Consider the following 13,584-nt stretch of genomic DNA (forward strand, 5'->3'; position numbering starts at 1 on the left):
CAAAAGTTCAAAATATTTCAAATAGATTTAAAAAGGATTTTTAAATGAGTTTGAAAAGGCTTTTAAAAAAATAAAAAAACAAACAAAGGAAAAGAAAAAGGAAAACAACTTTCTCCACTGCTTCTGGCCCGAAGGCCCAGTCCTTCCCCTTCCTTTTTTTCCCCCGGCCCACTTCCTCCGCCCCAGCCCAATCACTTGGCCCAAGTCGCGCGCAGCTCCCCACCACCAGTCACTGGCACCCTGGGCCCGCTCGTCGGTGTCCTCTCTTTCCTGTCTTTCTTCTTCCCGTTGCTGAACTGGACACTACCGAAGGGAACCAAAATCTCGGGTTTCACGGGATTCGTTGCTCCGAACGAGCTTGGGCGCTCCTCCGTGATTTAGTTTCCAACTAGGTCTGCCTCGAATCGTCTCTCCTTCGCCGGTCCCGTTTGGATCTCGCCAAAAAAAACAGAGGAGGTCGCCGTCGTTCTGAGCACCCTCGGCCTCTTTGCCACCATTGCAGACCCATTGTCGAGCACTACGTCGAGGTGACGAAGCTCCCAGAGCTCTCTCTCTCTCTCTCTCTCTCTCTCTCTCTCTCTCTCTCTCTCTCTCCTGTTCACTTGCTGCTACCGAATGTACGCAGGAAGCCGGAGCTAGCCTCCTGAATCCCACGACACCGCCGAGGCTTCATCGTCCGCATAGAACCCTTTGGTGAGTCCGCGTCCATCCCCTCTTTCATTCCATGCCTTTACCGAGTTAAACCGAGGCCAAAAAAACGCTGTTTGGCGAAGCTCCGGTGAGCTCTTCGTCGCCGTTCATGGAGTTCGGCGGCGCAACCTCCTGTTCTGTGCAGCAGCTTCTTTTCTTCCCCTCCTGTTTCTAATCTAAGCCACACAAACGCAATCCAAAGGTCCACAATCAACCATACCCCTTCGATGGCTATTTTTCTAAAGAGCCCCTGCGTTTTCTTGAAAGCAACCCGCAGTCCAAAACGTATAAAAAGAATACGCTTTCTGGTTTTGAAGACGTAAAGTCTGCCGGCTTGATTTTAAATACGTTTTCAGTAATTACAAAATTGCCACCAGATTTGTTTTACTCATAAACTATTCATTTTAACTCCGTTTTTATCCATTCAAATTTCGTTAGATTCGTATTTACGAGTTCTGCATGTTAGAAGTATTATTTCTCTGTTTTGAAACTTTTTAATTTTCTGGTACCTAATTCCGATTTTCGTGAACTTTATGTTTGTGTGATCGTAGCGCTGCGTAGAATATTTTTATAAACTTTTATCTTTATTTTACCACTGTTTGGTGTATTGTTCTAATTATAGCTTGTTTGCTTCATGTATGATTGCCTACATTGGATTGCGTGTTGTTGATTGATGATCGAGTTTAGTCGGTGAGCTTTACGTTGGTGATCAAGGTCAAGCTTTTGACGACCAGCAGCAGGCTCAGGAGAGCTTTGATCAAGGCAAGTATAACTGGGGACTATCCTTGTTACCTATACACAATTAATATAGCACTTATCATTTGTATGTGTCCACCTTGATGACCTTAGCCAAATCATAGATGATTGTTATCCTGAATTCCTTGTTATCTATTTGGATATGCATTTGGGTAGTTCTTGCTAGTGCTTGATTATTAATCCATGATCTTGTAACATGAATATTTGAATATACAATAAGCAATAAAATAAGCTTTCTAGCAACTTGAATATAAAGGGTGGAAAGAACTCTGGCTTTTGCTAGATTGATCTTGACCCTCCATAAGGACTTATCCCTTGGCAAAAGCTGGGACAATTCGTATAACCATGAGGGCTATATGGCTCTGGCTTTAGTCAAGTATGAGTAAGCTTTTCTAGCTTGTTAGCGGTTACCCGAAAGGGCGGAGGGGCTAAACCGTTTTGGGTATAGTGTGGCCTCTGTCTATATGTGTATAGGCTGCGCGTCATTGTGCCATCAGAAGGGGGCTCTATATCTGCGCGTAAAGGAAACCTTGCGGCCCTAACTTGTTAGACGAACCTTTGAAAGACTTCATAGTGAACCCTGCCGGCTTTCTTTGGAAGTGAGCTAAGAGGTCGACGGGTCTCGGGTGAAAGGGTAAATCATGACTTATGGGTAAAGATGTACAACCTCTGCAGAGTGTTAAATCTGGTATACTAGCCGTGCCCACGGATACGGGCGGCCCGGAAAACTGACGGAATAGATGGACACTGATGAACATGATTAATAATGATAAATGATGGTTTATTATGTTGTTTATATGTGTTATTCTTAATTCTTGTATACATTGATCATGTGGTTATGAGATTTAATTATGCTACCTTAACAATTGCTGTCTAAATATAAATATGCTATCTACATATAAAAGCTAAATACAGTCAAACCAGTGTCAGCTATTTGAGCCTCATGAACCCCTGGTTATACTTGTTGAGTACGATATGTGCTCACTCTTGCAATTTCCCCCACACCTCAGGAGAAGTTTTGGGCTTGTGATCAACCAGTCAGTTGGATCCTGTGGAGAGAAGTTAATACCCGAAGTTTAGAGTTGTCTATCCGCTATTTCATGCTAAAGGTTATCTCTTTTATATTATGTACGTTATATATTTATGCATTGTCTTTTGATATTACCCCTTATTTGTAGCTATATGTGAGATTTGACTTCTAAAACTCACATATTGTGCATATCTGGTTTTGTCCTTCAAATCGGGTATTACACATGGCCAGGCAGGGATACCGCGACTTCTCTCAATCTGCTTCTTCTTCTGCTCGCAACTTCTCTGCTTCCGCCAACGACGACGACGACTACGGCTTCGTTCTTCTCCGACGCACCGGCAACTCTCAGCCTCTCTACTACCTGGGTGCGCATGGAGAATGTGGATCTCAATTCCTAGGTGGATGGCTTCCCCTACCTTGAGTCCTACTCTGGCTACCTACAGTCAGAAGGAAGGGACAGTGAGTTACCCTCTCTTGGCCATGGCGCCAGATCAGGGCACGACAGCAGCGTGCGGGAGCAACCAGGGGCAGCAGCACGAGGGCAGAGCAGTCTTTATTTAAGTAATTCTAAGCTATTTAGTCACTTTTAGTTAGAAAAACCAAACAGAGTGTTGCTAAAGTTTAGTGGGATCACTAAACTTTAGTAGGATCACTAAACGAACCAAACATGCCTTAGATTATTATACAAGGACAACAGTGGAAAATAAATTAAAGGACCGGATCAAGCAACCATAGAAAGAGAGAAAGGGAGGGGGAAGGGGCGTTGGAGGAATGGGAGCTTTAAAATTTTCTCTTTTCAAGAATAAAAGAGCACCCTATGTATCTCGAGCTAACTCACAAACCTCCCGAATGGCGCAAGTGAAGATCTGGTCACAATAGATCTACAGACCCTAAAAACTATGCTATAAATATTTGAAAGCGATCAGATGTGAAAAAGGGTGAATTTAAACACAACCAAAGTTGGTTTAGTCAGTTTCCAAAACCGGCTTAGCTAGTTTTTGCTATTTTCAGCTTGGAACCTCCAAAGAAAAATTTTGAAACCCAAAACAAACGATCTCCAAAAAATCTTGAAATTTGGTGGAGTGATTGAAAAAAAAAGAATATGTCTACCAAAGATCACCTTAATTGGCGGAAGTCTTAAAAATCAGCTTAACCAAATTTGAAAACCTAGCTAGGCTGGTTTCTAGAAAACTACAAACTCCTCTGCAAGAAAGTTTGAATCGATCCAAATGATCTTAACATTTATGTAACTTAACATACACCTTGTCTAATCCATAGTGAAGCTATTCCTTAGAGATCTAGCCAAAAAGGCTTGGCCTCGAATTTTGAAACTACCTCTCAAATTTGGGGGTTTGCGCACACGGATCCTCAAAAGTATGATTTCTATGTGTTTGTGGGAAATCTGTTAAAGACAGAGCCTATGTATGTTTTCAATGCCTTATAGTACGTAAAAAAATCAATAACATCTCAAAATTATGATGATAGATGTCGTGAGGGTTCTATCGTGGCTCATCGAGCTAGCGCCCGTGTCGTCCTTTCAATAGGCGTAGTCCCCTAGGTCATTGAAAGTCCTAGTTTGGTTTTAGTAATCGAGTGATAACTTATTAGAACTAATATGTATTTGTGTTGAGATACATAAGTGGTCCATAGGTACACTAGTGTGAGCAATATTTAGAGCCATGGTGGTGAAGATGGCTTGGTTATGTTGCAAGTGGTCAACTAGGTCTTTTGAGGATGGAGCTCATTGCATATGAGTAATGACATGGTGTCATGTGGCTAGGTGGAGAAGATTAAGAGACATGGCTTGACTACGAAGGACCGGGTTGCTAGTATGGCAAGTTAGAGGATCAAGAGTGATGGACTGCATGGCGATTATGCTAGAACAAGACTTTACGTCGATGGACTGAGTGTAATAGTGAAGATCAAGCAAAGTTGTGATAAATGAACCAATAAGGCCATGTGATGATATGGAGTGGATCATATCATCATCTATGAGGTATCAAACCATGGGAGACTTGTGTTGATTACAAATATCTAGATGGAGGTTGGATGCTTGTGTGACATTACTAATGGAGGAGATGAAATGCAATGCGCAAGGAAAATGTATATTTATACATATATGTACAAATAAATGTATATAACTAACTAACTAATTAATTAATTAATAATATAAGCAAATATGGCCCAAAGCCCAACAAAAAACAGAACAGCCCATCAAAGAACACAAATTTCTCGTCTCTCCCTACCTCTGGTTACCATGGTTGCATCTCGCACATTTGCATTTTGAGCCAGCGACATGGATTGGTGGAAGAGGAAGGAATATACCTGAGGAAATTGAGTCTGACCTAGCCTGTGGGCCCATATTGAGCTCAACAGGTTTTGGCCCGCCCATGAATCTTACTGTACAGGGCCTAAGCACTGTCTAGGAAAAAAATCTTGGCCCAAGTATGGCTTGAAATGGTGTTTTTTGCTATTTAATACTGTAAAATGTACGAGTGGGCCTAGCCGAATAATGAGGCCCGAGTTGCCCAATGGGATGGGTCATGGATAGGATTTTCCGGCCTGGAATAACCGAGATTTTTTTCGGGCCAGCAAACTCGGTCCGATCCACAAAATGCTTAGGTCTAGAAAGGAACCGGTGACATCGAAGCCATGGCGGTCGGCCACCCTCCCCCTCAGCGAGCCTCGTGGGCACGACAGCATGCGTCCTCGGCCATGCAGCGCTCCACGAGCATGACCTGTGTGGGCGTGGTAGTGCCCAGCCCCAGCGGTTGGCACCTCAACCCAACGCCAACAATGATGCCACGACACGCTTCGGCTCTGACTTAGGCCTTGTTTAGTTCTCTGGGTGAAATGTTTTTCCGGTACTCTCACTACTACATTTTTTATTTTCCGAGGCGGGCATTCCGAGGCGGGCAACAAAAACTCCTCGGATCAAAGGTCACAATAAATCAGACTTTTTTCGAAGCGGTTTAATGCCCGCCTCGGTTAATAAAATAAAAAATAAATCCATGGACAAGCCCGCCGAGCCTATCCACGGGCCCGCCGAGCCCATCCATGGCTGCAACATCCGCCCGTGCATAGCGCTGCTCGTCGGGCCGCCGGCAGGTAGTGCAGGTCATGCCCGCGATCTGGGTAGGGTGAGGGAGAGGGGCTGCGCCCGCCATGCCGCTGCTGGAGGAGCACCTATGCCCGCCGCGCTGGAGAGCAAAAGGAGGCGCTGTCGGGTGAGGGATGAGGCTGAGGGAGAGTTTGGTGAGCAGAAGGAGGCCCCGTCGAGTGAGGGAGGAGGCTAAGGGGGAGTTTGGTGCGAATGAAACCCTAATTGGCTGGTATATATATCCGAGTGCGATATCGGGCTAAGATGGGTTGTTTGGGCTCCAAGTTGGGCCAGTATTTTTCGAGACGGGCTTTATAGCGTGCCCGTCTCAGTTAATCGATATTATCTAAAGTGGACGTTTTAAGGGTGCTCGCCTCGGTTAATAAGTTTTGCGAGGCAGTTGTTGTAACCGCCTCGGTTAATAAAAAAATACCGCCTCAGTTAATGTCTGACATTAACCGAGAGGGTTGGGATTGTTGCCGCCTCCAAAAGTGTTTCGAAAAGGTCACGATAAAGATTTTTGTAGTAGTATTTAGCACTTTTGTTTGTATTTGATAATTATTGTCTAACCATGGACTAACTAGACTTAAAAGATTCGTCTCATAAATTACAGACATACTATGCAATTAGTTATTTTTTATCTATATTTAATACTCAATGCATGTGCCTAAGATTTGATGTGATGAAAAGTTTTGAAAAGTTTTTGGATTTTGGATGCAACCAAATGAGGCCTTACTGCTTGAAGTTGAAGCACATGAACGGTCTTACAAAACTGCCTGTAAAAGTTCATTTTAATGGACCGGAATAATCATTTGTTCAGTAAGATCAGTAGTTGTCAAACTATTGAATCCAAGGTGGATTTTCCATATCAAATGCCTTGCAATTAAGCATAGAGAGATGTGCGTTTGTGTATATGATGAATACCATGTAGTTTCTATAAAAAAACATATAAACAGAATATGTATGCAGGTTGGCAAGCACAAACCTTCCGATCATCCTTCCACAGCGCGGACTGAGACTGACAAGTGACAACTAACTCAAGCATAGGCTTCCGGCAGGAGCCGCGGCGTGACAATGGCGCGGAGCGGTACGGCCTTAGGCAGCGTGAGCCCGAACGTCTCGCGCATGTCCAGCTCCTCGCCGTCGGCGAGGCGCCAGTTGAACGCGTGCAGCAGCGTGCCCAGGAAGTACTGCACGAACACCATGCCGGCCAGCTTCCCGGCGCAGATCCTCCGGCCGGCGCCGAAGGGGATGAGCTCGAAGTAGTTCCCCATCGGGTCGACCTTCTCCGCCGCGGCCCCCGGCAGGAACCGCTCTGGCCGGAACTCGAGGGGCGCCTCCCACGTCGCCGGGTCCCGGCCGATGGCCCAGACGTTGATGAGCAGCCGGGTGTTGGCCGGGACGCGGTAGCCGCCGCCGACGTCGTCGCAGGCGTCGAAGGAGAAGTGCGGGAGGCTGAGCGGCGTCGACGGGTGCAGCCGCATGGCCTCCTTGCAGACGGCCTGCAGGTAGGGGAGGCTGGGCAGGTCCGACTCTTCCAGGCGGCGGCCGCGGCCGACCGTGCGGTCCAGCTCCTCCTGCGCTCGTGCCATGACGGGCGGGTTCTTGAGCATTTCAGACATCGCCCACTCCACGATGATCGACGATGTGTCCGTGCCCGCCGTGAACATGTCCTGGATGCGTTGCATGCAAACATTGTATAGGACGGAAAAAATTAAATGGACACGAATTACTTCAGTGTTTTGTGGGTAAAGTTACCAATTAACCAAATGAGTAGATCCGACACTGTTTGGATGTTATTCAATCTCATCTTATTCTTATTAGTGATTATTCTAGATAAACCCTACATTGTCTATATGTCTATTTTCATGGCCACGATAAGGTCATCCTTGTGCAAGGACGAGTAATACTCCGTAGAGATATTAACTCCAGGTCATTGACGTCACCATTGGTAGCTGCGGAGAAGTCAAGCGTCCAACTTGATGGATCAATGGTCATAGATCCTGAAATCTACAATATTTGTTGTACCCAATGATTCAATCGTCGATATTCAGTTCATATATTTTGGTTCCAGAACATTAGATCTTTGCAACATGTTTGAGGTTTTAGAATGGTCTCGGTGCATTCTGTATGTGGACTGTACTTGAGAAATATCACTATAAACAGATACTCTCTTTTAATTATATACTCCCCCTATTCTAATTATAAAATGTTTAGCTTTTTTAAATATATGTAATCTTTACTATACATTTAGATAGACACTATATCTAGATACATAGAAAAATCAATTTATCTAGAAAAGTCAAAATGTCTTGTAATTTAAAATAGATGGGGTATTAAAAAAACATGAATTTTGAGGACAACCATGGCACAACCGGTAGGTATTCTATTCACTTCACGGTACCAAATGTTATCAACATTTGAACCATATTTTGCTCTAGTCTGCACTTTGGTACCAAACAAAGCCATCAGCTACCGATATCACCTTGACTAATCATGAAAGACTCAGAACCTGCAGGCCCTCACGGTATGAATTAGACCATAAACCAAACATATCAGCTCGAGCTAATGTGTGCTTTCGCTTCGATCGTCACTTTCCAACAACCCACTAGTCCACCTAACTCTCCTGCTCGGCCGCACCAACGCGACGACGTAAGGGGGTGCTTGGTTGGGTTGTAACATTTTCATCTTATTTAACAATTAATGTCTAATCATAGATTAATTAGGTTTAAAAGATTCATCTCGCAAATTACTCTCTAGCTGTGTTTTTAGTTTCATAAATAGTCTATATTTAGTACTCTATGCATGTGTACTAAACATTCGATGTGTCGAGCGATAAACTTTAACATTTGAAACCAAACATGGCCTAAATGCATCTAAGGCCTTGTTCAGTTGACAAAATTTTGGAATTTCAGATACTGTAGCATTTTTATTTTTATTTGACAAATATTGTCCAATTATAAACTAACTAGGTTTAAAGGTTCGTCTCATAAATTACAGGCAAACTATGTAATTAATTTTTATTTTTATATCTTTAATACTCCATATATATGCCGCAAGATTTAATTTAACGGCTAAAATTTTTGGTAAATTTTTTTCGGAACTAAACAATGCCTTATTTTGAGCACAAGATTCTCAGTTACTTTCTTTCATGATCGGTACTAGCTGCTGCATATCTTACATTCTTACCGCGACGGAATGCATTACTTTACTTGATAAAACAACGAAAGCAATGGAAGGAAGGAAAGAGTATATATGTATGTAGCTGAGGTGAGGAAAGCGAGCTTACGAAGATGAGGCCCTTGATGTTGACCTCGGTGATGGTCTCGCCGCTCTCGTCGTCAGCGCCGGCGTCAATGGCGGCGCGGAGCCTGTCGACGAAGTCCTGGCGGCCGTCGCGCGCGCGGTCCGCGGCCGTCGCGGCGTGCTCGGCCAGCAGCTTGGTGATGAGGCCGTCGAACTGGTGGTGCACACGCCGCAGCTTGGCCTGCACGCCCTGCAGGTCCAGACGCGCCAGCGCCGGCACGAAGTCGCTGATGTTGAACAGTCCCGCGCCAGTCAGCAGTGACACGATCATGTCCTTGTACCTGCACACACATATTTCACATTCGTATTTTGGTGAGCGATTCTATTCACTGAAAAGGCCTTTCGGTTCAGTTCTGACCTGTTGGACTCGTCCCCCTGTGCGTCGAACACCCGCTTACTCACGGTGATCTGCCCGACGATATTGGCGAGGGCGCACACCAGCACCTCCGGCACGACGACGGGCCGCCGGGCCGCGGCCGCCTCCGCCACGCCGCGGAGCAGGTGGCCGGCCTCGTCGCGCCGCACGTGCGCCCAGTCCGCGAGCGCGCGCGCCCCGAGCAGGTGCACGCTGGCGAGCTTCCGCATCAGCTTCCACTTGGGCCCGTAGTTGGCGAACACCATGTTCTGGCACCCGTACGTGATGTCGGCGGCGCTCGCCACCGCCGGCCGGTTGGCGTACTTCGCGTCCAGCGCCTTGAGGAACGTCCTCGCCGCGCCCGGGGACGACGCCACCACGACGCCCGTCGTGCCCATCTTCAGGTACATGATGGGACCGTACTTGCGCGCCAGCGCGGCCAGGCCGGCGTGCGGGGCTGGGCCGACGAGTGGCAGCGCGCCGAGGATCGGTAGTCCCGGTGGCCCCGGCGGGAGCTGGTGGTGGCCGCCGCGGCGGCCGGAGGACGAGGCAGAAGAAGGGTGCAGCAGGGAGCGGAGCGCGACGTGGAGGAGGAGGCAGAGGAAGGCGCAGGAGAGCACGAGGGGGTCGATGCACAACGCGGCGAGCTGCATGGTGGCGTGCTACTGTGCTGTGCCAGGGAGGAGGACCTTCCCAAGCTAAGGGTGTCTCCTGGACGACGGCTTTATATTCCTGATGAGGCGTTGCACCCTGCAGCACGCTGCGCTCCTGCGGCTGCGTACTCGGAACTCAGACAAGCTATATACGTACTATGTACTTCATGTATATGATGAGAACTGAAAAGGCCTTGCTCATAGATTCACTGAAATTCAGAGAAGTATCTTATTCAGAGAAAAATTAGATTATGTTTTCTTGATATTTTGTACCGTAAAAGATTCACTACCGGAAAACCAGCCATTGCTAAGAGTCGCTGTGTTTGCCGAGAGCAAAAACACAGGCTCTCGGCAAACAAGACGTTTGCGGAGCGCGCCGCTCGGCAAAGAAGGGCCGTCGGCAAACGAACGACTTGCCGTGAGCCAGAATCTCGACAAACAAAAGTGCTCGGCGAACTGGGCCATTTTAGCGAGAGGGTCTCTCGGCAAAGAAAGGCGCACGGCAAATTGGACCTTTGTCGTGAGCTGAGCTCTCGGCAAACGACAGTTCTAGGCAAAGAGCTGTCGCCATCACTTGGACTGACGTCGTGAGATCTTTGCTGAGAGCCCCACCGTCAAGGCTCTCGGCAAAGACTAGTAAAAAATGGCGCAAACCTTTTTTATTTTTTTTAAAAGTCTTTGTCAAGCTGGGCTCTCGGCAAACGTCGTCTTTGCTGAGCGCTGGACTCTCGGCAAACCTCAGTAAAAAATATTATTTTCAAACTAGCTTGGCTGTAATTCTTTTTCATTTTTTTAAAAAAATCTTTGCCGAGCGGCGCTCTCGGCAAAGGAGTTTGAAAAGTTGTTAGAACCAACCGTTAACGGTCGTTTTGCTGTTACTAGCGCAGTAGCTCTCACGTTCGCCGAGAGCTATAGTTTGCTGAGAGTTGGGCTTCATGTGCTCGGCAAAAACTTTGCCGAGAGCACCTCTCAGCAAACTGTCCTTTGCAAGTAGAAATTGGACTAGACATCACAGCAATGTAGCTAGCATCTACAGTTTCAAGAACCACTCACAGTGGAAGGCCTAAGGCCACAAACTTTAGATGCTAGCCACGTTGCTGTATCCCTCACTTGTACACAAAGTTTTAAATCTCCCGCTATAGCTGCCACATAGCCCGCCATAACTTTTTGAGGTACCGTTATTTGTGTTTATGTACAATTTAGCCGCTATATCCCGCTATAGCTCGATTTAGCTCCGCTATTAGCTGTTTTAGACATAAACCGCTAAATACCTTAGCCCGCTATTTTAAACCTTGCTTGTACATGGCGTTTTCGACAACAAAAAAGTACATCATGTTCAATCTTAATGTCTGAAATGTAATTCCTATCAAACTACCAGCATTGCTTATACTATGAAATTATACCTTGTTTTGACGTTATGCTATGTAAAACCCCTCTAGTTTGACTAACTTTTAAAAAGTTATATTAACATTACAAATTTCAATAAGTACACTTTTAGAATAAATTTTATAAAGAATTTAATAAACCAAATTTAGTATTATAGATATTAGTAAACTTTTCTACTACCTCCATCTTTAAATAAATTAATTCTTAGAATCCGTGCAAGTCAAACTATCTTAAGTTTAACTAACTTTAAATAAAAAAGTAACAATATCTATGACATAAAATGAGCACATTATGAAAAATATATTCTATGATATCTCTAATGATACTAATTGATGTTATAAATCTTGATGTTTTTTTCTCTAGAAATTTGGTTAAAGTTTAAAAATTTTGACTTAAGACAACTCTAGGAATCTATTTACTGAGGAACAGAGTGAGTATAAACTTGGCCAATTTTTTTTACTTTTTTTAGGATAACACTAGAGTAAACTATAATTTAAAACAAACTTATGTAGTACATAAATGAATTTTAGTGACGTCACCCTTTTCTATCAGAGGTGGTTCAACTAGCATACCGCCTCGAACCGCATCGGGGATCCCTATAGCTTCGTCACCATCTCTAAGGATCTATTTTGAGACGGTTCCATTAAGAAAACTACCTTTAAAAATAGGCCTATTTTTTCTGGACGATTGTGTTAAGAAAACCACATCTGAAGATCCATTTTTGGTGTGGTCCTCTTTACAAAACCACCTCTAAAAGAGACCTATTTTCAAATATGAATCCTTAAGACAACCGCACCTACAAATGCATTAACAGAGATGGTTCTCTTTAGTCAACCGCCCCTAAAAATACCCCCCCCTCTAAATACCCTTTATTTCCTCTCGCGACAGTCTGCTGAGCATAATTGTTCGCTCGCTTGGAGGGCGAGAAATAGCAAAAATAGAGGGGGGGGGGGGTTGCCCTTTGAACCTTTGAAGGAGTTGGGTTTGAGAGGTGAGATTGTGCCTAAACCCTTTTCAAACTTTACATATACATTTCTTTCACTAAGAGATTTAGAGAGAGACATGCATGATGTTTGATTTTTTTATTTTACCTAGCAATTTTGACTCATTTTTGCCCAACTTACTTGGCGCATATGAACTCTAGTTAATTTCTATATTTAGTTTATGGTGAGATAAATAGTAGGTCTAGAATAATATACTATTGATATAAAAATAGAAATCAATTATAGGTACGGTTTTCGCAATGGAGCCGTCACTGAACATGCATTTTTAGAGACGGTTCATGTATTTGAATTGCTCCTAAAATTTCAGGGGCAGTTTTCCTACTGCAACCATCACTGCAAGTATCATTTTCGGAGGCTGATTTCCTAATGAAACCACCTCTAGAAATGTGTTTTCAGTGACAGCTAAAAGCTCATCATTACATATGCCTCATCTTTACAATCCGTAGCATTGTAGCGGTTGGGCAAACCACCCCTAAAAATCTATTTAAACTGCCACTAAAGAAGCTTTATGTAGTAAAAGCAGCAACGAAGAAACCAAATAAAATAAAATAAAATATACTACTGATTGTACAGGTTTTGCGTGTGAAAAATGACAGGTAACTAGAGCGTTTGTTCGATTCAGTTGTAGAAACAACCAGCCGTCCTTTTCAAATTATCACAAGCCAAGCTCTTGCCTCCAGTTTAATACTAAACATCACACACAAAACAAATTACTATTTGGACAGAGCACTCTGAGGTCTGAGCTCTGAAGCCTTGCACACGCAGTAGTGACGAGGGAATGACGCTTCCGCCGGGGTAGGTCAGTAGTAAGTGAAAGAGAGCGACGGCCGGGTCAAGCTCAAGCATGAACAAAATGGGGTGGATCCGTGGATGGATGTACCATATCTATGGGCCGGAGGTTGCGGTTTGGTGGTACTTTGGTGCGGCCGTGGAATGTGGAGTGAATCATGACACAGCTACATTTTATTTTATATATAATACACTCCCACTAGTATGTGACAAAATTGCATCCAGCACCGGGAGACAGTCCATGAAGCAAACAAATATACTAATTTTCATTTACGTGCCTGCCGGCAACTAGCAAACGCTACTGCTCTCCACTTCACTGCTAGGAACTCCTTTTCTTTTTTGGGAGAGAAATGCTAGGAATTCTTTTCTAAGAGAAAAGCATCGAGCAGCTTTTACAAGCTGCGACATGTCGACCAAAAGACTCCAGAAGCATGGAAAATTATTTCATGCCGTGGAAGATAATGAATCCTAGGTAGCTAATGCGTGCTCATGCCCCCGTTGTGACTCCTGACAAG

The 13,584-nt window shown here is 44.7% G+C and overlaps 1 protein-coding gene across 1 annotated transcript; it reads right to left on the bottom strand.

Annotated features, from left to right (window-relative positions):
• LOC8080780 (flavonoid 3',5'-hydroxylase 1) lies at positions 6,418-9,986 on the bottom strand. Its single transcript, XM_002467764.2, has 3 exons — positions 9,241-9,986; positions 8,866-9,163; positions 6,418-7,249 (listed from the first exon to the last, which is right to left on the bottom strand). The coding sequence occupies exons 1-3, from the start codon at positions 9,888-9,890 to the stop codon at positions 6,614-6,616; spliced, it is 1,584 nt and encodes a 527-aa protein (XP_002467809.1). The 5' UTR covers positions 9,891-9,986; the 3' UTR covers positions 6,418-6,613.

This window comes from Sorghum bicolor, chromosome 1 (genome assembly GCF_000003195.3).
Source record: "Sorghum bicolor cultivar BTx623 chromosome 1, Sorghum_bicolor_NCBIv3, whole genome shotgun sequence".
In the NCBI taxonomy this organism is placed as follows: Eukaryota; Viridiplantae; Streptophyta; class Magnoliopsida; order Poales; family Poaceae; genus Sorghum; species Sorghum bicolor.

Coding starts and splice junctions, on each gene's coding strand:
- LOC8080780 (XM_002467764.2), bottom strand. CDS start 9,890: ATGCAGCTCGCCGCGTTGTGCATCGACCCCCTCGTGCTCTCCTGCGCC. Junction 9,164..9,240: donor CAGGGGGACGAGTCCAACAG/GTCAGAACTGAA, acceptor ATGTGTGTGCAG/GTACAAGGACATGATCGTGT. Junction 7,250..8,865: donor ACATCAAGGGCCTCATCTTC/GTAAGCTCGCTT, acceptor CAACGCATCCAG/GACATGTTCACGGCGGGCAC.